At 50.6% G+C, this 12,010-nt stretch overlaps 1 protein-coding gene across 2 annotated transcripts in view; it reads left to right on the top strand.

Moving 5' to 3' along the window:
- Positions 1-12,010, top strand: part of PABPC1 (poly(A) binding protein cytoplasmic 1) — a 503,278-nt gene that overhangs the window by 401,046 nt on the left and 90,222 nt on the right. For both annotated transcript variants that reach the window (XM_069621444.1, XM_069621445.1), the window contains exons 11-12: positions 3,064-3,177; positions 3,254-3,408. In XM_069621444.1, coding sequence (XP_069477545.1) covers positions 3,064-3,177; positions 3,254-3,408 — 269 coding nt within the window. The remainder of the gene's footprint in view (positions 1-3,063; positions 3,178-3,253; positions 3,409-12,010) is intronic.

Below are 12,010 nucleotides of genomic sequence, written 5' to 3'. Positions count from 1 at the left end.
GAAGTCGGTCATCGCAGCTTTTTTACGGCTACAGGGTATTCCTGTGTATCCATATTTGGACGACTGGCTTCTGCCACAGTCCTTGTCCAGTGAAAGCCTCGAGCAATCTTCAGTCTCCTTCAGCTCCTGTTCGGTCTGGGGCTGTCGGTGAACTGGCGGAAATCCTCCATGACGATCTCTCAGGACCTGATATTCCTGGGTTTCCGTTGGTACACGATCGACTGCAGAGTGTACTTGACTGTGGACAGGATGGCGGATCGGTTTACCAACTGTCAAGTTTTCATTCAGGCAGAGAGCATGTCGGCCTCGCGGTTCCAGAGGCTTCTAGGCCTCATGGCCTCGCGGTTCCAGAGGCTTCTAGGCCTCCTGGCCTCGTGCATGCTTGCTCTTCCCCTTGCTCATCTCAAAATGTGACTCAGACAGATGGCTCTTAGGAGTTCTGGCTTCAGGCATTGGACCCGGACACCAAAAGGATTTTGGTCGCACCCTGCATGATGACAGATCTCCTATGGTGTTGGTGGGTGCTCCTTTTCAGGAGCTCTCTCCTCAAACGACCATTACGACGGGCTCCTCCCTTATCGGTTGGGGCGCGATGATGGATCATATTCAGGTTTTCGGTGGTCGCCACAGGACAGACAATTTCACCTAAATTATCTGGAGCTTCTGCCGATTTTCTGGGTTCTCAAAGCTTTCAAGCCAGTGATTGTAAACAAAGTGGTCCGCATATTCAGAAAATGCAGTATCCATGTTTTACATCAAGCAGGGGGTACCAGGTCACCTCCCCTTGTAGATCTAGCCATTCAGATTAGGAAATGGGCCGTTCAGCATGGTGTTTGGCTGCTGGCTGTGCACATTCCGGGCCAGCTGAATGTAACTACAGAGACTCTCAGCCGGCGAGTGGTGGTCAGTTACGAGTGGGAGCTGGACACGGAGATCCTCCAACGTTTTTCGCCATTGGGGCACTCCAGAAGTGGACCTCTTTGCGACGTCATCAAACAGGAAACTTCCTCTTTATGCTTCCAGCAACGAGCTCGGAGCTTTTTACCTGGGGGATGCTCTCAAGTTTCCATGGCACAACATAAGGGCCTACGGCTTCCTGCCTCTTCCTCTGATTCACTGGGCGCTATGCAAGCTGAGGAACACAACAAATTGCACTCTCCTGTTCATAGCCCCGTGGTGGCCAGCCAGATTCTGGTTTTCGTAGCTTCAGCATCTGTCTGCTCACTGATCAGGCTTCTGGTGATTCCCGAACTACTTGACCAGAGCGATCAGCAGAGGTGGCACCCCTCCCCACAATCATTCAGCTTGGCGGCCTGGTGCCGGAGTTCAAATCTTTACAAAGTTTCAACTTGTCTGCGGATAATATGCGTACTATCCAGGCGGCTAGAAAACCTTTGAGGTCTCAGTATAGGAGCAAATGGCTCAGTTTCTGTCACTGGTATTTAGCAAAGCAGCTGGACCCCAGAGAAGCTACCATCGACACGGTCCTGTTATTTGTTTCTCATCTGGCAACTTAAGGCATACATGTCTTGTCTTGTAGGACTTATTTATCGGCTATTGCTGCTTACCTGTCCACGGACTCTTGCTCTTTTTCATTGACAAACTGTCATTAAGACACTTTGCACGTCTATTGCATCTTTATTCACTTGTGCGAAGCCTGCATCCAAAGTGGGAACTGAATGTGGTCCTCCGTGACTTATGCCATAAACCTTTTGAGCCCATGGCTACGGTGGACTTAAAAGTTCCTTTTGTGGAAAATGGCTTTTCTGATTGCTGTGACTTCGGCAAGGCGTGTAAGCAAGCTTCAGGCCTTGTCTGTAGAACATCTCTTCCTCACCTTTCACAAGGATAAGGCTGTCCTCCGGACCAATCCTCCTTGCCTTCTAAAGGTGGTATCCGATTTTCATCTGAACCAGTCTATTTCCTTGCCCGTTTTCTTTCCAGACGCCGAGAAGGTATTGCATAATTTGGATCTCGGACGAGCTCTAAAGTTTTATTTGGACAGAACATCTAAACTGAGGAACTCTTCCCAGCTCTTTGTGACCTTCGGAGACCCAAAAGGAAAGCCGGCCTCGAAAGCAACCAAATCCAGATGGATTGCTTCCTGTATTTCGGAGGTGTATACCGTTCAGGGCCTTCAGCCTCCAAAGGGAATTCATGCCCATCTTGTGCGGGGCAAGGCGGCTGCCGTTGCCTTCCAGAAATGTATGTTCCCTGGGAAACCATTGCCAGAGCAGCTACGTGGGCTTCCCCATCAGCTTTTTGTAAGCATTACTGCTTAGACCTGAGTTCCAGAGCCGATGCTCAGTTCGGGCAGGCAGTTCTTAAAAACCTCTTGCAGTAAAGGAGTTCCATCTACCCGTTTTCCTGTGAGGAGTGCTTGGTAATCTCCTAAAAGCATGGAAGAAAGGGGGCGGGACGTAGGAGTATAATTAAGTTACTCACCGTAGTGACTACCTTACTCTCGGTCCATAGTCCCCTTTCCTCCATACGCCCGCCTGCCGTCCGCACTAATAAGTATCCTCTATTATTGATTAAATGGTCTCAGACCTGGCGATAGAAAAGTACTGAATGGCGATGCGTGGGGCGGATCTAGGGAGGGCGGGGCTACGGCCGCGTGCAGTACACTGCGTAAAAAGAGGACGACAAAGTTGTCAATTTGATGGTTTTTTACAAAGTGCTCTGGTCCTGTCCGACAGGACGGAATATCCCAAAAGTATGGAGGAAAGGGGACTATGCACTAGGAGTTGAGGTAGTCACTACGGTGAGTAACTTATTTTCCCAACAAGGTACTCTCTTGTGTGATGGGTTTTGCTTCTGGTTAATTCTTTGTTCAGCAAAATCCTGTGGTGCTGCACTTTTAACCTGGTTTGTAAATTTAAACTTGGTGCTTTGGGCGTTCCCAGGTAGGGCATCAATGTAAAAGGTAATTGGTTAACAATATATTCCATTAACTGTAGTAACATTTGATTTAACTTAAAAAGAACAAAATACCTGATCCAATAGCATTGTCACTCAGTTCTAAATAAGATGCATTTGTAACACTTGATGTTTTAAATGCAGCATTCCAGAACATGCCTGGTGCAATACGTCAAGCAGCTCCAAGGCCACCAACCTTTAGTGCCATGAGACCAGCCTCTTCTCAGGTCCCAAGAGTTATGTCGGCCCAGCGTGTTGGTAAGTAGCTAGAGTGCACTATTTTGTTGATCTTGCCACATATGATTCTTCACTGACGACATGTACTTTCTTTCAGCTAATACATCCACACAGACAATGGGACCACGCCCAGCTGCTGCTGCTGCAGCGACTGCACCTGCAGTGCGAGCAGTTCCTCAGTATAAGTATGCTGCAGGTGTCCGTAATCCTCAGCAGCATCTCAATGCACAACCTCAAGTAACTATGCAGCAGGTAGGTTTCCTTATTTTCAGTTGATTGCATGTTTTGGCGTAGTGATTGACATTCAGTTTTATTTATTGTTTTTTCTCTATGGTGAGGTCTGGCATGGATTCACATAATCATGAATATTACCTGTCAGGCCGGGAATCCTCAGTAAAAACTAAGTTTCACTTTCAAACTGTCTTTCTCCTTTAAACCAATCACTGCGCTCTGGGTCATATTGCCCCCAGCCAATGACTGCCCTCTCCCTAAGCCCCTCCTCCATCTTCAGATTTTTACTGCACGTTCAAGTGTTGTGAGTCCTAATGTTTTGCCTAGTGAGCTTATCTACGATTTTTTTTGGAGCTTTTTCTGTAACTGGTTTGAGTTTTATCAATAGAGCCTGTGTGCTCTTTCGTTCCTTTGACCGGCAAGCAGGGATCCGTTTGTCAGCGTCTTTCGTCGCCCCTCAAGGGCAAGAATTGTTCAATTTTCATCGAATATTCCAGAAGGCCAACAGTCCTACACTGCACGCCAGACCATGTCAGAGGAGAAGGACGGAGGTTCTCTCCAAGCTCTGCTCCAGCTGATTGAGGAATGTTTGTGCGAGGACAAACACTCGCACTGCCTCCTACTGTCTCCACCGTAACACAAGGATTATTGCGAAATTAGCCTTGGATTCACCAAACGCACCATGAAGGATCGGCACAGCAGATTGACGGCGTGTCTCAACGCCAAGGCCTCTACCCTGTGCGGCAAGCAGGGGCATGCCTCACCCAGGATGGGCCGGTCCCAGGAGTGTGAGTCTGTCCTTTGAAGGCACTCCATCCATGGGGGCCCAAGACGAGGCCAACCACTGCAAGTCCCTGTCTGGGTCACCGCACATGCAGTTCCCGCGACGAGCAGTGCCCGATCGTCATCTTCATCACCATTTGCCTCCATCTCCAGCCATCGCTCTAGCGCCTCCTCGAAGAGGAAGTCTGCTAACCCCAGGAAGCTGCGGGAGAAGCCGGAGAAAGGCCAAGGCACTGATTAAGGTGGCCTACCTGCCTCTGAAGGCCGAGTGGTCCAGGAAAAGTCATCCTCTGCAATCGAGCTGGTGGCGGCCGCCCTCTCGAAAGCGAACAGTGCTTACCTGGTCCAGGGCAACCCGGCTACGCCCAGAGTGGCCCTTCCTCCCATGCAGGAGGCTTCAGCGAAGCCGGTGAAGAAAACACCGGAGGAGATGCCATCCCTGAGCCTGCCTCCGACACCTCTGGCCGCAAAGAGTGGGGTTGGGGGAGCTGGGGGGCAGTGCAAGCCTCTACTGTGCCCCAATGCATGGATATTTATTCGTTGAACGAGGAGGACATGGCATCCGTTCACACGTTCATGGAGAACGGGAGCGACGGCGGAATTGCCGGAGGACTGTGGCATTGTAACTCCTTGGAATGGGGCGCACGTTCCCCCTGCCATTCTGTTAAAACTGTGTTCCCTCACCCTGCTGCGGTTGTTGCCCCGGGAACTGACTTTGACCCCTCCCCTCGCCCAAATTGTGGGCCTCTCATTCCTTGAGGCCCTTGGAATCCCTGCCCTGGAGGTGATGGTCCATAATTAAATCCCAGGCCTGTTCCTGCATTCCCTTGCAAAATGCCCCCATCTCCAGCATTACCAGCACTGTGATGTTACCAATCCTCCCCAGGGCCCTATCCCCCCAAAGCCTCCTGCTCTTGCTCCTCAAAATCCCCCAGTCCTCTTGGTGCTCATTCATACTGCCACTATGGGTTGGGGTACTGTCGCCCACCCCATTGTCTGTCCTCCTTTGGCCCATAGTGCCGCAATTGTGGCATTCACAATCTGTTGAGTATCTCCTGTCCCTTCCCCCTGAGCTGGTGCCGTCACTGGTGCTTGAACGAAAACCTTATTTAGTTTCTTTTCCACTAGTTTTGCCTTGTCCGTTTGCTGCTTCTAAGCGGTCTCCCTGTCCCGCTCTTCGATTCTCTTACACTGGTGGACTATTATACTTTGTATCTCCACCCAACCTTTGGTTTTACCTAGTGCCTTCTGGACCTCTTTTGCTAATCCCCTCTTTGCGATAAAATAGAAAATTGGTACTGAGTGATCCAATTGCCCTCCCGTCTCAACTCTCCACATTTCCTGTAACTTAATAAACCTAACTGGGTCATCACCCATTGTGTACTGCATTAAAGAATGTAAGTCAGGGTTATCTGTGTACATCTTTCGTAAGGCATCCCATGCCCTTCATTAAAGGATGCTCCATCATGTTCGTTAGTTGCAGGAATTATCCCAGGCTACCCAGCCCTTACCCATATATCCCAAGCTGGGTATACAACTATGGCGACCAGTAAACTCTTATGGTCTCCTGGTGCCTGCTGGTTGTTTTTCATATTCATAGATCCATTTACTGGCTCTGACTGTAAACTGGGGGAGAGCTTTAATCAAATTATTTGTGTCCATTTGAGGCCATGGCACCTACTGCGTTATCCCTCCTCTTTTATGTATAAGAGGCATCTGCATGTCTCTCGTTTATTTCAACCCCTTTTTTTTAGTATTTTTCTGATCTTGTACTACCACCATTAAATCTGGTCGATTGCTCGGCCTATGCCTTCGCACTGCCTCTTGTGGCAGGGATGGGTTTCTCGCCGCCTCCTCTCCTCGATCTTTCTTGCCCTGCCTCTTCATTATTTCTGCCACCTTTTACCTTCCCATTCATTTTCCCTCGCTGGTTCAACTTCTTGTCCCAGAACTGTCCATACCCTCTCCCCATTATCGTTTTCGACATACATTACTCCTATATCCCGTCCGCTTTCCTCCATACTTGTGGGACATTCCGTCCTTCGGGACGGGACCAGAGCACTATTGTTAAAAAGCATCGCCCTTCAGTCCTTTTCTCTGCACGGTTGGGGCTGGACGCACTAGCATCACTGTGAATTTTTGTGTTCCCTTTGTCCTTCCTTTCTGCTCAGGTTCCCCGGTCGTCTAGTCCTCCGTCTATGCTGGGGATTCGTGTCCTGTTCTTCATGCGAATGTCGCTTCGCTAGGGCGGATCCCCACTCTTTGCTTGGAGTGCCTAGGCCCAGAACATCGTTGGGATGCGTGTTTCTACTGCGACTCCCTCTCCGTCCGGGCACTTCAGCGTCGTCTTAAACACGTTCTTCCACTCTATTCCAGCTTTTCATCAATGAAAAGAAGAAACACCTGGTAAGTTCTTTAATTTTTAGGGCGCCCTGGCCAAGGGACTCCTTCCCAGGGTCTACCAGGTCCGGAAGGGGCTCGTGTAGCTCCGTCACCAGGGGTTCCACAGAGGAGCCCCAGGGACCTAATAGGTGTACCGGAGTGTTCTCTGAGGGTTCTCGCTGCAGACCTGCCATTACCGGACATCGTTCCGAGGTTCCCCATTTGGAGGCTAACGTTAAGCCCAGTTTGTCTGTGGCTCTGGATACCAGGGTTTGCCCTTAGGTCTCAGTTTCTGGAGCTTTTCATACCGAGTCATGGCTTAAGGCCCCTCTTGAGGGAGCTTTACGTACCGGGTTAAACCCTGAGGTTCCTCTTGTTGAGGCTAAGGCCAGCACTGACCGATCCGAGAGACCCTCTTTAAAGGTCTTGTCGGGGAGGTATATCCCTCAACCGTTCCACGCTCAGGGTCTTAGTGGTACCGGTTCTGTAGAGGGATTGAAGAGGGCGGTCACAGACCATTACTCATTTACTACCGGCTCTGCCGAGGTTCCTCTGCGGAATTTGTGGCGGGTCATAAGATACCCAGTACTGGCTCTGCTGAGGATCCTTGTGTTAAGGCTAAGGTGGTGTTGCAGTCCCCGGACTCCCCTGAGGAGACCATTGCCTCAGCTCCACATGTGACACAGTTCTCCTCAGGTGTCGACAAAATGGCAGCCCAACCATTGTTCACGGGGGCCATTTTGGATACCTTAGTCCGATGTTCACGCCGTCTGGTGCCGAGAGCATTACTTTTGGGGCTGAGCAGCCTTTTCCACGCCATGTGGACAACAGAAATCCGTTCTGTCCTTCATTTGACTCGCGTGCTCGGACACCGCTGCCGCATACAGTCTCGCTACCTCCTGCTTCCGCTCCACTGATTTCCGTGGACCCGGCCAGTGGTGGGCCTTCATGGCAACCGCCGTCCTTGCGTTCTTGGGGGTATGCCCCTCACAAGCGGCCTCTGCCTGTAACTACGCCAAAGCCTTTGGCTAAGGATCAGTTATTCAGGAAATTTCAAATGCTCATGCACTCTGTCCCTATGAAGGCGTCTTTCAAGCGTCTGTTCAGGGAGGTGTACTCTGAGCCTCCTGTCCCACCTTCAGCCCCAAATGTTCCGATGGTGCCACTCCTTCCACCACTTCATTCTGGACCTCGTCCTCCTCTACCTCTGTTTTCTCCTATAGAGAAGACCCTGGCGGACTGGAACAACACTTTACAACCTGAGGAGGTATGCGTGGTGGACCAGTCTTCTGCTCCCGCCTCGTTGGATGAACCTCAAGCGGATCAGGACATCGATGAGCAGCTCTGCTCAGTGAGAGCACACAGAGGTCGGAATCCCAGACTCTACCCTTCTCTGGGTTCAGGGGGTTTCAGGATAGTTGTGCGTGTTGAACTGATGCTCCGGTTGGTGGGACTCACCGACAGCAACAACGGCAGGGCGGCCGCTTTTTCTCTCGCCCATCAGTCTCTTCTCCAGGGACAGGTAGTCTCCCTGCCAACAAATGAGCAAAATTCTATTTTTTGTTGGTCGCACGAGACTCCGGTGAGAGGGCTAATCTCGTCTCCTCTGGAAGTGTGGCAGACCATCACTAAAGACCGGTGGGTTTTGTCCATCGCTCGGGTGGGCTTTCTCTTGCCCCTCCCCCACACTTCAACCCTCCTTTCGAGCAGATCGGGACGCCCTCCCTCCCAGCCGAGGTATAGAAACCTCTAGACCTCAGCAGTGGCACCTGTTCACCTTGGGGAGGAAGGGGATCTAGTCTGTTCAGTGCCCAAACCCAACCAGGCTGGCCTGCGCACTATCCTCAATCTTTTCGAATTCAATCTTTCTCTTCCCCAAGAGAAATTCAAAATGATCTCACCTTGCCAAATAAAGTCCTCTCTTCGGAAGGGCGACTGGCTCAGTGTAGTGGACCTTCAGGACGCTTACATGCACATCATGATATGGAGGCCGCATAGGAAATATCTGTGCTTCTCTCTGGGAGGGGAACATTTCCAGTTCCGTGAGCTCCCTTTTGCTCTCTCGGCGCTGTGTGTCTTTACAAAGATGTTGATCACAGCTTTCCTCCGGCTACAGGGCGTTTATGTATATCCGTATTTGGACTGGCTCCTACGCAGCCCTTGTCCACAGACTGCATTGAGCAATCTTCAGTCACTCTTCCAGCTCCTGTTCCACCTTTGGCTGTCGGTGAACTGGTGGAAATCTTCCATGACGGTCTCCCATGACCTGAGTTTCCTGGGTTTCCGTTGGAATACGATCAATTCCAAGGTGTTCCTAATGGTGGACAGGATTGCGGATCTATCCACCACATGTCTGCTCTTCCTCCAATCAGCGCTCATGACGTCTTGCTGGTTTCAGAGACTTCTGGGCCTCATGGCTTCTTGCGTGCTAGCCCTTCCTCTTGCATGTCTGAAAATGAGGCATACTCAGCTGGCTCTTCGGAGCTCTTGGTGTCAGGCTTTGGACTCTGATTCCAAGATGATCCCAGTTCCATCCTGCATGACTGATCTACTATGGTGGTCCTCGACCAACAATCTTTCTGTGGGAGCCTCGTTTCAGGAGCCCTAGTCACAAGTGACGATTACCACAGACTCCTCCCTTCTGGTGTGGGGCGCGATGCTGGATAATCTCCAGGTTCTCGATCTATGGACACTTCAGGACAGGCAGTTTCTTTTCAATTATCTGGAACTCCTGGCTGTTTTTCTGGCGTTAAAAGCTTTTCAACAGTCCCTCATGAACAAGGTGGTCCGTATCCACACGGACAACTCAGTGGCAGTGTTTTATATCAACATTCAGGGTGGCACCAAGTCACCGCCCCTTGTGGGCCTCGCCATTTAAATTTGGGAATGGGCCATCCAGCATGACATTTGGCTGCTGGCTGTACACATTCCGGGTCACTTCAATGTGACTGCAGACCCTCAGCTGCCAGACAGCAGCCAGCTAAGAGTGTGAACTGTACACAGAGGTTCTCTCCACCATTTTCCACCAGTGTGGCACTCCAGAAAAGGACCTTTTTTGCAACTTTTACAAACGGGAAACTTCCTCTTTATCCTTCCAGGAACGGTCTAGGAGTCTCCTCCTTAGGGGACGCGCTCGAGATCCCGTGGCACAATATGAAGGCCTATGCTTTCCTGCCGCTTCCTCTCATTCATCGGTCACTCTGCAAACTCAGGAATACATCGAATTGCACTCTCCTGTTCATAGCTCCTTGGTGGCCAGCCAGATTGTGGTTCTCAGAACTTCAGCATCTGTCGATTCTTCCTCCAATCTACTGCCGTTGATTCCCGACCTGCTTCACCAGTGCGATCCTCATATGTGGCAACCCTCCCCACAATCGTTCAGCTTGGTGGCCTGGTGCCTGAATTCAGATAATTAGCGCAGTTTAACTTGTCTGAGGACAATATGGGAATTATCCAAGCGGCCAGGAAACCTTCTGCGAGGTCTTGATATAGGAGCAAGTGGCTCTGTTTTTGCCACTGGTGTTTACCTAGGCAGCTCGACCCCAAGCACGCTACGATGGACACTGTTCTTTCGTTTATATCTCATCTTGCAGCTTCGGGCATCCCTGCCTTGTCTTGTAGGACTTACTTGTCGGCTATTGCCACCTACCTGTCCACTGACAGCTGTTCCTTTTCTTTGACGAAGCCAGTCATTAAAAGGCATTTTGCAGGTCTATTGCATCTTTTTTCATCGGTACGCAATCCTCATCCCAAATGAGATTTGAAAGTGGTCCTCACCACCTTATGCCATAAACCATTTGAACCCATGGCCACTACTGATCTCAAATACCTTTCTTGGAAGGTCACATTTTTTATTGCAGTGACCTTGCCAAGGCGAGTAACCGAGCTTAAAGCTGTATCTGTGGAACATCCATTCCTCACATTCGATAAGGATAAGGCTGTGCTCCACACTCCTCCTCCTTTCCTGCCTAAAGTGGTTCCCGATTTTCATTTGAATCAATCCATCTCATTGTCTCTTTTTTCCGAATCCGGCCTCAGATGCCAAGAGTCTTACACAACTTGGATGTCGGGCGAGCCCTGAAGTTGTATCTTGACAGAACAAGTGAACTCGGGTGCTCCTCTCAACTCTCACATTCGGAGACCCGAAAGGAAAACCTGCTTCAAAGGCTATCTCCCGATGGGTTGCCTCTGGCATTTCTAAAGCATATACCATTCAGGGCCTTCAACCTCTGAAGGGCATTCATGCCCATCTTGTACGTGACATTGCGGCTGCTGTTACCTTCCAAAAGTATGTTCCCTGGCAAACCATTGCCAAGGCGGCTACGTGGGCTTCCCCATCAGCTTTTTGTAAGCATTACTGCTTCGACCTGAGCCCCAGGGCCGATGACCAATTCGTCCAGGCTGTTCTTAAGAACCTATTCCAGTTAAGAGTATCCATCCACCCGTATTACCTGTGAGGTGTGCTTGGGAATCTCCCACAAGTATGGAGGAAAGAGTACTTTCCTCCATAAGAGTATAACAAAGTTACTCACCGTAGTGACTACCTTACTCCTAGTCCATAGTCCCCTTTCCTCCATCTCCCGCCCGCTATCCCCTCAAAGTAGCCTCTACTATTGCTTAAATGGTTGCACACCTGGCGATAGAAAAGGACTGAAAAGCGATGCGCGGGGCGTAGCTCAGGAGGGCGGGGTTACGGCCACGTGCGATACCCCGTGTAAAAATAGGACAAACATTTTCAATTGTGGATGCTTTTTAACAAAAGTGCTCTGGTACCATCCCGAAGGACGGAATTTCCCACAAGTATGGAGGAAAGGGGACTATGGACTAGGAGTAAGGTAGTCACTACGGTGAGTGACTGTTATTCACAGGGGCAAGGTAGTCCTGCGGACGCACCCGCAATTTCGGCCATTGGTGCCATCTGCTTTCCACTTGAACGAGGAAATAGTTCTTCCTACGTTCTTTCCAGATCCCAAGGACGAAGCACAGAGGGTGCTGCACTGCCTTGATGTCCGGCGTGCCCTGAAATTTCCCTTGGACAGGACCAAGGGCTTCCGCAAATCGGGCGCCCTGTTTGTCAGTTTTGGAGGCTGAAGACCAGACTATCGGGCCTCCAAGGCCTCCATATCTCGCTGGATGGTCTCGGCCATCAAGGAAGCCTACGAGGGCCAGCACAAGCCGCTTCCGGCCAACATGCACACCCACGCTGTCGGGGCCAAAGCAACGGCCATCGCTTTCCAGCGCCATCTCCCTTGGCAAGTCATAAGCATGACGGCCACTTGGGCCACTCCCTGGGCTTTCTGCAAGAATTACTGTTTGGATGCCAGCTCTAGATCTGATACGGCTATCGGACAGGTGGTTCTCAGGAACCTGTTTGCTTAAGAAGGGTCTCCTCTCCACCCTGGGGCTACATTCAGTTGTATTCGCCCATGCCGTATGGAGGAACGGGACGTGAGAATAA

Source organism: Ambystoma mexicanum, chromosome 5q, assembly GCF_040938575.1.
Source record: "Ambystoma mexicanum isolate Mex_15411 chromosome 5q, UKY_AmexF1_1, whole genome shotgun sequence".
Taxonomy (NCBI): domain Eukaryota; kingdom Metazoa; phylum Chordata; class Amphibia; order Caudata; family Ambystomatidae; genus Ambystoma; species Ambystoma mexicanum.
Note: the sequence above shows the minus strand (reverse complement) of the source record. Positions and strands in the feature narration are given on the sequence as shown.